We start from the raw sequence: 11166 nt of genomic DNA, 5'->3' as shown, positions 1-11166 counted from the left end.
GAGATAAGAATTTTTCTGCCCTCATTCCATTTTCATAACGAAGTCTGAATCATTTACAGAAAGACTCTCTATAAATATCTCTCTCTCTCTCTCTCTTCCTATGCTTGTTTTGTAAAGTGCCACAAATAACACAGCTGAAAATGGAAACAAACCCTTAAATCCTACCTATGATGGCAACGGCACTGCAAGCGAAGTTTGTCTCTTTACGATAGACAAGACCAACTAAGTCCTGTCACTGTACCGTTGGGCAAAGGTCCTCCCCACTGTCCATCAGCTGGGCTTACCACGCGATATCTATCAGTAAGGAATAAGGAAATTATTCAGATACGTGTATGTATAAATCCAAGGTACAAGTGAATGCTAAATAGAAAATTTAACAAGGACAGATAAGGATCTGGGATCTAAGATAGAATGGGACACAGGTTGACGTTGAGAATGATCAGAATTAAATATTAGAAACTTTTCCTCGTGATAGACATGTCTCCAGAAATATTGAGAGGATATTTCACCATATAGACACGCCTACCGCACCCACACACACTTTATAATATAAGCTGAAGCCACTGGGAAAGTTCAAAATGAAACGACAGAGTGCCAAGGAGTTTCGTATATATTTTAACACATCTTCGGGACACAAAGTGATACAGAGCACAAAACGAGTGAGCAAGAAAGCTCTCACAAAAGCAAAGTGAAACAAAAATTAAAATATGTACAATTAGGTGATTACAAACAGAAACAGTGTTCTGTCCAGATCGCATAACTACTTAACCCCTCAAACAAGTCAAAACATATATATATATATATATATATATATATATTATATATATATATATATATATATATATATATATATATATATATATATATATATACATATATATATATATATATACATATATATATACATATATATATACATATACATATATATATATTATATATATATATATATATATATATATTATATATATATATATATATATATATATATATATATATATATATACATATATATATGTGTAGAATCTACTGGTCACTTTTACCAGATACATATGCAATTGTAATAGTTGCAATGCCTCTTAATCAATTCTTCGCGTTTTTTGATATGCTTGTCATTAAAGCCGTAAGATCCAAGTGTAAGAAAGCTGAAGTGGCTGTGATGCCCGGTCGCGGTAATGCGAACCCGCGTCACCATAATCAGGTCGGCAACGTGACCTCCTTGTGATTATGGTGACGCGGGTTCGTTTCCGCACCAGCATCACAGCCACTTCAATTTCTTGCACTTGGATCCTACAGCTTTGCAGTGACAAGCATATCCAAAAATATGAAGAATCGAGAATATTAAGAGGGCATTATTACTATTATATTAATATCATGTACATATGTATATATACAGTACACATTATATATATATATATATATATATATATATATATATATATATATATATATATATATATATATATATATATATATATATATATATATATAATATCTCCGAACCGATGCTTACGTGAAATTCATCTTCGCCTTCAGAGTGTCAATCATGCTGAAGTCAATGCCTGAGGGAGGTAGTACCTTCCCTTGATCAGTCACTCTACTCTTCATGGTGAAGGGTAAATTGTTATTGATTCCCACCGCCAATTCCCTCCCATGGAAATTCGAATATTGGTCCACCAGATTCGGCATCAGCACCCTGGCAAAGAGTTTTGCTACGAGGATTCGTTAAATCCCATGTCCCACGGTCGAATAACCTGGGGACAAATATAAATGATAAAAATATTATGAAACATATATGCAATAGTTGCCTGCAAAATAATTTACACAGCGCGATATCAAAGAAAGCATTTGTAGTTATGCAGTTGCTTCTAATTACCGAGAAATAAATATAAATTGAAACAGACTGCAAAACAATTCCTTTTGAAACATTTCCATGGTCACTTAATTGATGCTAAATTTGATGTTCACTATATTTGAGTTCATGGTCAAATTATTCTTCATTACAACAATGAAATAATGTTTAGTGTTGATGTGACGTACAGTAAAAGTCATATGAACGGTATACATGAAAATAGTTATATTTAAATATTAATTACTTTGTTATGGAAGTTTTCATTTTAGTAAATCCTTTTAAAGTTATAAATTGCATATAATTCATATAATTTATAATGCTATTAGGTGAAATGGAACAATATACTAAAATTACACACTATTCACTGTAATTTAGCTTTATTCCACATCGCTCGTTTAGTACCGTTCATTTTAATATAAGATAAAATTCTTATTTTCATATTTATCTCACTAATTTTGCAGGTAGGTTGATTGTCTACACTACAAAAAAAAACTCATACCTTCCTGAAGTTTGCTAATAAAATTTGCCAACTTTTTTGTAAACGAGATGAACATAATTGTGTCCTTAATATACGTAAACATACTGATAGAGAAAACCTACCGAACTTTACCGTCGAGATCCAGTTGTGATGAAAAAATCTACCCACGGGACTTGACGTCCCAATCAACAGAACTACCTGAGTCCCATCCTCCATTTTTCCTTCGAGTCCCAAGAGAACTTCTTCCAAGTCATTCTCGTTCCGGAGGATTATCAGCCATGTGACGAAGTGACTCGCTATCCTGTCCCGTTGAATCTTAGTAAAAAACATTGTATTGGATTATGGCCTCTAATATACTAAAATAAGGAAAATGTTAACATTCAAACTATGATTTTATCAGTATTAGCGTATTCGGATTACTGTTAATGTCTTTAATCGCGATCGAAAGAATAATATTGGATTATATATAGCCTCTAATATACAAAAATAAAGAGAATTGCTACATTCACAGCTATAATTTTATCAGTATTAACCTATTATTATTATTATTATTATTATTATTATTATTATTATTATTAGTAGTAGTAGTAGTAGTAGTAGTAGTAGTAGTAGTAGTAGTAGTCTTTCTTAACAACAGGGTGTCTTGTGGGGCTATTAACTATCGAAGAAAACGGAGTTCGTGGGTTTCAGCGAAACTCGGTCCCGGTGAGACTTGAAACTATTGTTGAACAACTCACGCCTGAATGAGAGCATATTGAGAATTCAAATGAAAAGCGTGATAAAATTCACCAGCAAATTTAAAAAGGGTTGGTTGATTATTGACCACTGTTGAGTAAACAAAATTTTAGTAAGAATATGCATGACGAATCAGGATTAGATACTTTAAATGATGCAAACTTTTTTTTAAAGAAATCTATGCGTAATGAGAACGACTAAATGCAGGGGCCTCCTACCTTTGGGGGATACGTTTTTCACTAGATTTCAAGAGATGTAGAAAGGGAATAGGGGAGACTCAATTGACATAACACATAAGAGAGTACAAACTGAGGACGTTTAAATAGCAATAAAAAGGTACAGGGTGTTATACGTAAATGATAAAGATATTAGTGTATAGTAAGACACAAGCAACTTCTACTGCTGTTGCATTTCCTGCCAATACCAAGATGCAGCTGTTGAACTGAATATAGAATTTAGGTCAAAGGCAAAGCACTGGGACCTACGATGTCATTCAGCGCTGAAACGGAAATTGACAGGTAAAAGGGTTTGAAAGATGTAACAGGAGGAAAACCTCGCAGTTGCACTATGAATCAATTGTTAGGAGAGGGTGGAAAGTAAGGTGGAAGAAAGAGAATATGAGAGGAGGTACAGTAAAAGGAATGAAAGGTGCTGCAGCTAGGGGCCGAAGGCACGTTGCAAAGAACCTTAAGTAATGCCTACGGTGCACTACATGAGGTGCACTGACGGCACCTCTCCCCTAATGGTGAAGATGCAGGTATTGCACATAGTGAGTATTAGGTGATGGCCTACAACTGATGTATAGTGACTATGTAAAGAAAAATTCATTGTTATAAATTGTTTATGGATAGCAATAAAAATTACGGTGCCTTTCTTGAGAGGATACAAGACTAGATCTGGGGATTTAGGGTTAAATAGCTATTTATGGATACTTTCATTCTAATTCCAGAAACTCTGACTGTCAGAAAATGATGCTGTCCTGATTGATATTGGTGCAGGTGAGATGATTTACAGCGGATAATACATAGCTGAATATGATCAGTGAGGTGTACCCGACCATTCAATACGCAGATATACAGGTCAGTTTTTTTTTTTTATAATCCAATCTTAGCTGACAAGGGTAGGTATGAAGTGACTGTCATTAAGTGAGGAACTGTAAGATTGAAGCAGTTAGGTAAAGATCACTAATGTTGAATCAAAATTAGGAAGTTCAAGGGATTATATACAAATAAGTATTTCGATAATAATGATGCTGTAATTTTCGCGGTGTTCGGGAATGTAGAATCTGTGTTCATCTACATATGAATATTGTCATTATAAAATTTAATGGCGTTTCTAAAAATACATTAATGATATAATAATGACATAGCTAATTGTGACGTACAATCCCGTGCTTTGATGAAGCTGTGACTAATGACACGTGTGATTCAAGGTGAATATACATGTTTTATATTACGTGACCTAATTATAGATGAAACAGCAATGAGTGTCAGTGCCTGAGCTTCTAGTTAAAATCTTACATTTAATATTCAGCGTTCACTAAGTACAATATGCTACCAAAGGTACATGCAGTTGATGCAACACTGACAGAGGAAAGTGAAATTCAGGAGGTGTTTGAGACTAATGCAATGTAGACATATAATGATTTGGTATATTTAGTTACCTGTACATGAAGTGCTCACTGGTAAGAGTGGAAATTTTCTACCATTTACAAAGGATGTGATGTTTAGTGGAGAGGTTGAAACTTAACTAACTATTTATACAGGATTTAGTGCTCACGGCAAATTCAGGTTGAAACTTAACTTACTATGTATGCATTACTTCGTGCCCAGAGCAAATTCAGATCGAAACTTAAGTTAGTATTTATGCATTATTTCGTGCCCAGAGCACATTCAGTTTGAAACTTAACTTACTATTTATGCAGGATTTAGTGCTCACATGAAATTCATGTTAAAACTAAACTTATTATTTATGCAGGATTTAGTGCTCACATCAAATTCAGGTTAAAACTCAACTTACTATTTATGCAGGATTTAGTGCTCATAGCAAATTCAGGTTGAAATGTAACTATTTATGTATTATTTAGTGCCCACCAGTAAATTCAGTGATCATGAACCAATAATGTGTTGATGGGACTAGCATATGAAGACTGGTTGATTTTGAATAGTTAGGGTTTGGTAACCGTGTACATACAATTTGTTTGGGAAGTGAAGTACTTAGACTAAATGCTAATTCTTACTCATCTGTTGCAGATGCTGAGGTGCGGAAAGAGAAGAGGAATGGTTTTTGGACTACATTCAAATAGAACAGTACATTCACGTAATGCTGAATGTGTATCATCGATGTTGTTAATGCGACTATCGGCCTTACAGATGAGAATACAGATGTGAATAGCGTGCATCTTGTGAGTATCTACGAAAATTATAATCTTAACTTATAATAGTGATCAGTTGCAGTTTCATGGTATGGTCAACATTTCTGTGTCTGAAAATATTGTGTAAGATGAGAAAAATCTTTGCGAAGGCAACTATCTAAGAATGTGTATTGGTGAACAGGTAGAGATTCTGATTTGTAGGTGATTTTTTTAAAGGTAATGTCATACTGATCCGTAAGACATGGACATGCTGTGCTGTGCTGCTGTGAATTGTGTGAATTTCTTTGACTAACTACTTTCTTCCTTGTAGTAGAAATGAGTTCACATATTTAAGTGAATCGGTGTTCAGTAATTAAAGAAGAGTAATGTAGTTTTAAGTAAACAAGAGGGAAACAATTTTTGTGGTACAAATCTTTATGATAAAACTGTGACGTATTGTTTAAATTCCCAGAAAAATCATTTTAAATTTCTTAAAGATTTTTAAAGATATTTGTGATAAAGGCGATATGGCATTTTACCGAAAATCACGGAAATGAAATGAAATCATTTCAGTATAAGTATGTTATGTCAGAACTCCCATATATTCATATGTTAATAAGGAATCAAGATTTACAAGCTGCTGTAACAATTCTCACATTGACGAATGCCCTTATCACAAGTTGACACCTAATATTTACTTAAAATGTGTAATCGTACACAATCTGGCAACGTGGTTTTATGGAGCATGTTGCATCTTATATGTGATATTTCCATGAGTGTACTTGAGTGTATGTATGATACTTCATATACAGGAACTCCACAATGAAAAAAAAATAGATGGAGAAAAATTATTTTTGCCAAATAATAAGCGGTGGACTGATACAAATGCAAGAGAAGAAATTACTGAAAGTGTCATACATTCATAGGTTTAGTTCACCTTTTGAAAGATCCTGGGAATAATTTCCGGTGGACTAAATAGAATCAGGAATGTTTTCCCAGACGCAGGAAAGAGTAACTGCTGGATTTGCACCACCTCTTCCCTGAACTGGAATGTTATGATACCATTGATGGCCATTGTGTGTGGGTTCAAACTGTTGACGGTATCTGGAAGTTAACTTCTATTAAAGAACCCCTCTTGTGCACAAATACTTAAAAGACACACATACATACATACATACATATATATATATATATATATATATATATATATATATATATATATATATATATATATATATATATACACAAATACATACACACACATATATACCGTATATGTATATATACACGTATATATACTGTACATATTATACAGAGATATTTTTGTACTTTCATGTATGATGAGAAACATCCCATCATTGAGAAACATCCCATAATGACTGTGAACTTTTTTTACAGATAAATCGCTCATTCAAAACCACACTTTTGCAAAGAAAGAAAATACCTTCATTAATATCAACGGGAATTTTTGTTTACCTTGAAATCTCTCGTGGTGAAGAATTCTAAAATTTACTGGTCGTTCTTCTCTCATTATGGTTAGAGCTCTGCTGACCAGCTCCGTTGTTGAGTCACTAGTAAAGACAGTAATTGGGGTATAATAATTTCCTTATTATATAGTTAAAGTTTGGTAGTTTAGTAAAAATACGGCGAGCATCACTTCTATTGTTGGAGTATTTCGAAGCACTTTATTGCAAGTTGAAATGCAAGGCTGTGGAAACAAAATCTTTCCTAAGTGGTCAATATTTTATGTATGTTGTAGACCCATGGCTGTGTATATTTGCTGATACCAACCTTTTCCTGTTCGTTGCTACCTCTCTCTCTCTCTCTCTCTCTCTCTCTCTCTCTCTCTCTCTCTCTCTCTCTCTCTCTCTCTTATATATATATATATATATATATATATATATATATATATATATATATATATATATATATATATATATATATATATATATATATATATATATATATATATATATATATATATATATAAATATATATTATATATATTTCTTCCCTTAAGGAAATTAATAAAGAACTAAGAAGCTAAGCTATAAATATTCCTTTTCGCTTTCAGATACAGTCAAAAAATCTAAATTATTTTCAGTGGGATCAAACTCACCTGTCATTAACCTGCAAAACTGAAGCCTTCACTCGGGATAAATATGAACTATTGAACCCACGGGCACTTATTCCATGCGGGCAGAGAGTTAAAACAATTGCAGTCACTGAAGAAAAAAATTGTAGCAAGTCAACAACTTTGGTATCCAAAAGGTATGTATGTATTTCAGCATATGATTAAAATAAATATATAAATAAAGGAAAGTTTTGTGAAGTATACTTACCAAAGTACCGTCGAGTGCTGGCGTTCATTCTTCAGTTATTTGGCGGGAAATATCTGTTATTAAAAAAGTTTAAAAGTGTAATACTAGATTTAGGCACTTAGCTCGATTATATTTTCTTTTAGATAAGTTGACAGAAAAATGTATATAACACTGATTGTAAAAATACTTATAATTAAACTATTGTACAGAAGTATATATATATATATATATATATATATATATATATATATATATATATATATATATATATATATATATATATATATATATATATATATATATATATATATATATATATACATATACACACACACACATATATATATATATATATATATATATATATATATATATATATATATATATATATATATATATATATATATATGTATGCATACATATTTACATATTAATTCAAAGCCTATACTTATAATTCACATATTAAATATACTATTATCTTTATTTACTGTCACTGAACGCATCATCCAATTCACATATTAATTCAAAGCCTATAATTATAATTGAAATATACTTATTATCTTTATTTACTGTCACTGAACACCACATCATCCAATACAGTGGGGAAGATGTCCATGGTATTTAAACCAAATTCGTTCTTATATACTGTACCACAATATGTATTAAATTAATGCTCTTAAGCATTCAGAAAGAATCACTGACACTTAACTTTCTCATTTAACATGCACCTTTAAATAACTTTTTTCACCATGTTTTGTAACCTCTCTTCACCATCAATCCGGAATACTATGTCTCTGTAACACATGAACCACTCATCCTGCCCAGACCTTTATATTTCTTTAACTTTTTTCTTATTCAATGCCCAATTGCTAGACTTACTTTCAAACCCCGTACTCAAACATATGTATACTAATACGCAATCTCTTAAGACATTATTCCTCGCAAAAATTGCCTTTTACACAAAACATAACTGAAGTGAATGTTAATTAGATTATATGGCTGGCAAGATAGACAAGAATATTAATTTTCGTACAGAGATTGAATGAACAATAAATGAAAAAATATAAAACTAACTTGAAGTATCCAGAGTATAATAACAGCTACGACCTCCCTGTTAGCTAGACCATTTTGGTATTGCTTGAAAGATCCACCTTCCAATTTATACCGGGTCCGTTCGTCATTCCCTGAGCGTTGATTGCACTTCTGAGAGCGCATGCGCCGAAAGACCTTCGGTTTCACTTCATCCTCCGCTGGCTGGACAAGATGGGAAACCATTGGCTTTTCAGTACATTGTGAATTATAAATTGATTGGTCGCGTGCATTCTACATATCGAGTTGTTCAAGTTGTGAATGTATTAAAACACAGGCAGATATACTCGTATATGTCCCTTAGACACATCTCTCTCTCTCTCTCTCTCTCTCTCTCTCTCTCTCTCTCTCTCTCTCTCTCTCTCTCTATATATATATATATATATATATATATATATATATATATATATATATATATATATATATATATATATATATATATACATACACACACACACACACACACACACACACACACACACACATATATATATATATATATATATATATATATATATATATATATATATATATATATATATATGCATGCATACATTCAAACATACAGTAACACTAGGAAGTATTAAATCTATAATTCATTTTCGATTACAAATGTGAAGTTCAATACATTCAGTTCCTCCATGCATTAATTCACATCTATTCTTGGATATCAATGCCACAATATTATCCATGTAATTTCTGAAATGTGTTTTAAAGAAATTATAACGTAAAGTAGGTCAAAGTACAATACGAATGGAGAACATCTCCGAATAATACAGAATATAATAAGACACTTTCCAGTAGTCTTGCCCTAAAAACGTTACGTTGATCACTTTGGATATTAATTCCGACGTAATTACGGCCGGACACCGAATATGTATTCCGTCTTTCAAATCATTGAAGGTAGATGGATGTCTGTCATATATAAAGATAAGCCTGTCTGTTCCGGAAGGCGGTTCCGTCGTCACCTGTCACTCCTCCTGTCAGTCATGCTTAGCATTCATCGGCCGAGCAGCCTAGGCCGTCATGAATAATGCATTCATTTTATGCAGGCAATATACAATATGAAGCGAATGTCATGAGCAGTGCTAATTATTCTTCGGCGGGCTGAATAATCTCTCTTGAGAGAGAGCGCGCCGAGGAACCCTGATGAATGTTGTTCATTTCAAAAGATTTAATTAGGCTGCATGATAAGTATTTGAAAAAATACGTGTATTCCATATCGCAGTAAGAGTTCTTATACATCAAGAACATATTGAAATGCGAATTTTTTTATATATCTTGTTCATAAATTATGCATACTTAAATTAATATGTGCTTGCATCCGCACATACGTAGCGTATATATACATACATACATACATACATACATACATACATGCATACATACATACATATATATATGTGTGTGTGTGTTTCTGCATTTTTAAACTCCACCTTTTTTCACACCCCCTGTTTTTAAGCACTTTTTTTTTTTCAAAACCCTTATTTTTTTCAAACACCCTTTTCTTCAAAACACCCTCCTCTTTTCAATTTCAAACCCTCTTTTTTTCAAAACCCGCTTTTTCAAGCCCCCCTTTTTTTCCAGCCCCTCTTTTCACTTTTTCAACCCCCATTTTTCTTTAAACCCCCTTTTTATTTCAGCCCCTATTTTCTTCCAAACCCCTTATTATCTCAACCCCCTTTTATCAACCCCCTTTTTCTTTCAAACCCCCTTTTTCTTTCAATTCCCCTTTTTCTTTCAATCCCCCTTTTTCTTTCAACCCCCCTTTTCTTTCAACCCTCCTTTTTCTTTCATCCCCCCTTTTCTTTCAATCCTTCTTTTATTTTCAGTACCCATTTTCTTTCAACTCCCTTTTTATCTCAACCCCCTTTTTCTTTCAACCCCTTTTTCTTTCAACCCCCTTTTTCTTTCAGCCCTCCTTTGTCTTTCAACACCCCTTTGTCTTTCATCCCCCTTTTTCTTTCATCCCCCCTTCTTGTTTGAACCCCTTTTGCCCCTTTTTGTTTCAACCCATTTTTTTTATTTCAAGCCCATTTTACCCCCTTTTTTTAAACTCCCCTTTTTGTTTGAATCCCCCTTTTTTCAACCGCCCCTTTTTATTTCAACTTCGTCTTTTTCAGCACCCTTTTTTATTTAAACCCCCTTTTTAACCCCCTTTTTTTATTTCAACCCCCTTTTTTATTTCAACTCCCTTTTTTATGTCAACTCCCCTTTTTTTTTTATTTCAATCCTCTATATTATGTCAACCCCCTTTTTTATTTCAATCCCCCTTTTTATTTCAACCCGCCTTTTTCTTTCAACCCCCTTAACCCCCTCCTTCTTTCAACCCGCCTTT

General features: G+C 32.9%; 1 protein-coding gene and 1 long non-coding RNA gene across 3 annotated transcripts in view; one reads left to right on the top strand and one right to left on the bottom strand.

The window, feature by feature from the left end:
- LOC136852445 (uncharacterized) overlaps positions 1-11166 on the top strand; it is a 123221-nt gene that overhangs the window by 105929 nt on the left and 6126 nt on the right. Inside the window, exons 5-7 of the long non-coding RNA XR_010857143.1 lie at positions 4015-4144; positions 5318-5469; positions 7493-7689. This is a non-coding gene — a long non-coding RNA (uncharacterized lncRNA). The remainder of the gene's footprint in view (positions 1-4014; positions 4145-5317; positions 5470-7492; positions 7690-11166) is intronic.
- The window catches only part of LOC136852444 (uncharacterized), a 228909-nt gene continuing 217912 nt past the window's right edge, over positions 170-11166 (bottom strand). The window contains exons 2-9 of one of the 2 annotated variants that reach the window (XM_067127073.1): positions 8814-8993; positions 7761-7813; positions 7538-7643; positions 6895-6989; positions 6356-6522; positions 2453-2645; positions 1514-1754; positions 170-294 (exon numbers count right to left, since the gene is read on the bottom strand). In XM_067127073.1, coding sequence (XP_066983174.1) covers positions 1726-1754; positions 2453-2645; positions 6356-6522; positions 6895-6989; positions 7538-7643; positions 7761-7788 — 618 coding nt within the window. In that variant the 5' untranslated portion in view covers positions 7789-7813; positions 8814-8993 and the 3' untranslated portion in view covers positions 170-294; positions 1514-1725. The remainder of the gene's footprint in view (positions 295-1513; positions 1755-2452; positions 2646-6355; positions 6523-6894; positions 6990-7537; positions 7644-7760; positions 7814-8813; positions 8994-11166) is intronic. The other variant, XM_067127074.1, reaches the window with a different exon arrangement.

The sequence above is a fragment of the Macrobrachium rosenbergii genome, chromosome 25 (genome assembly GCF_040412425.1).
Source record: "Macrobrachium rosenbergii isolate ZJJX-2024 chromosome 25, ASM4041242v1, whole genome shotgun sequence".
NCBI classification, from domain to species: domain Eukaryota; kingdom Metazoa; phylum Arthropoda; class Malacostraca; order Decapoda; family Palaemonidae; genus Macrobrachium; species Macrobrachium rosenbergii.
The sequence above is the reverse complement of the archived record's forward strand: the minus strand, read 5'-3'. Positions and strand labels throughout refer to the sequence as shown.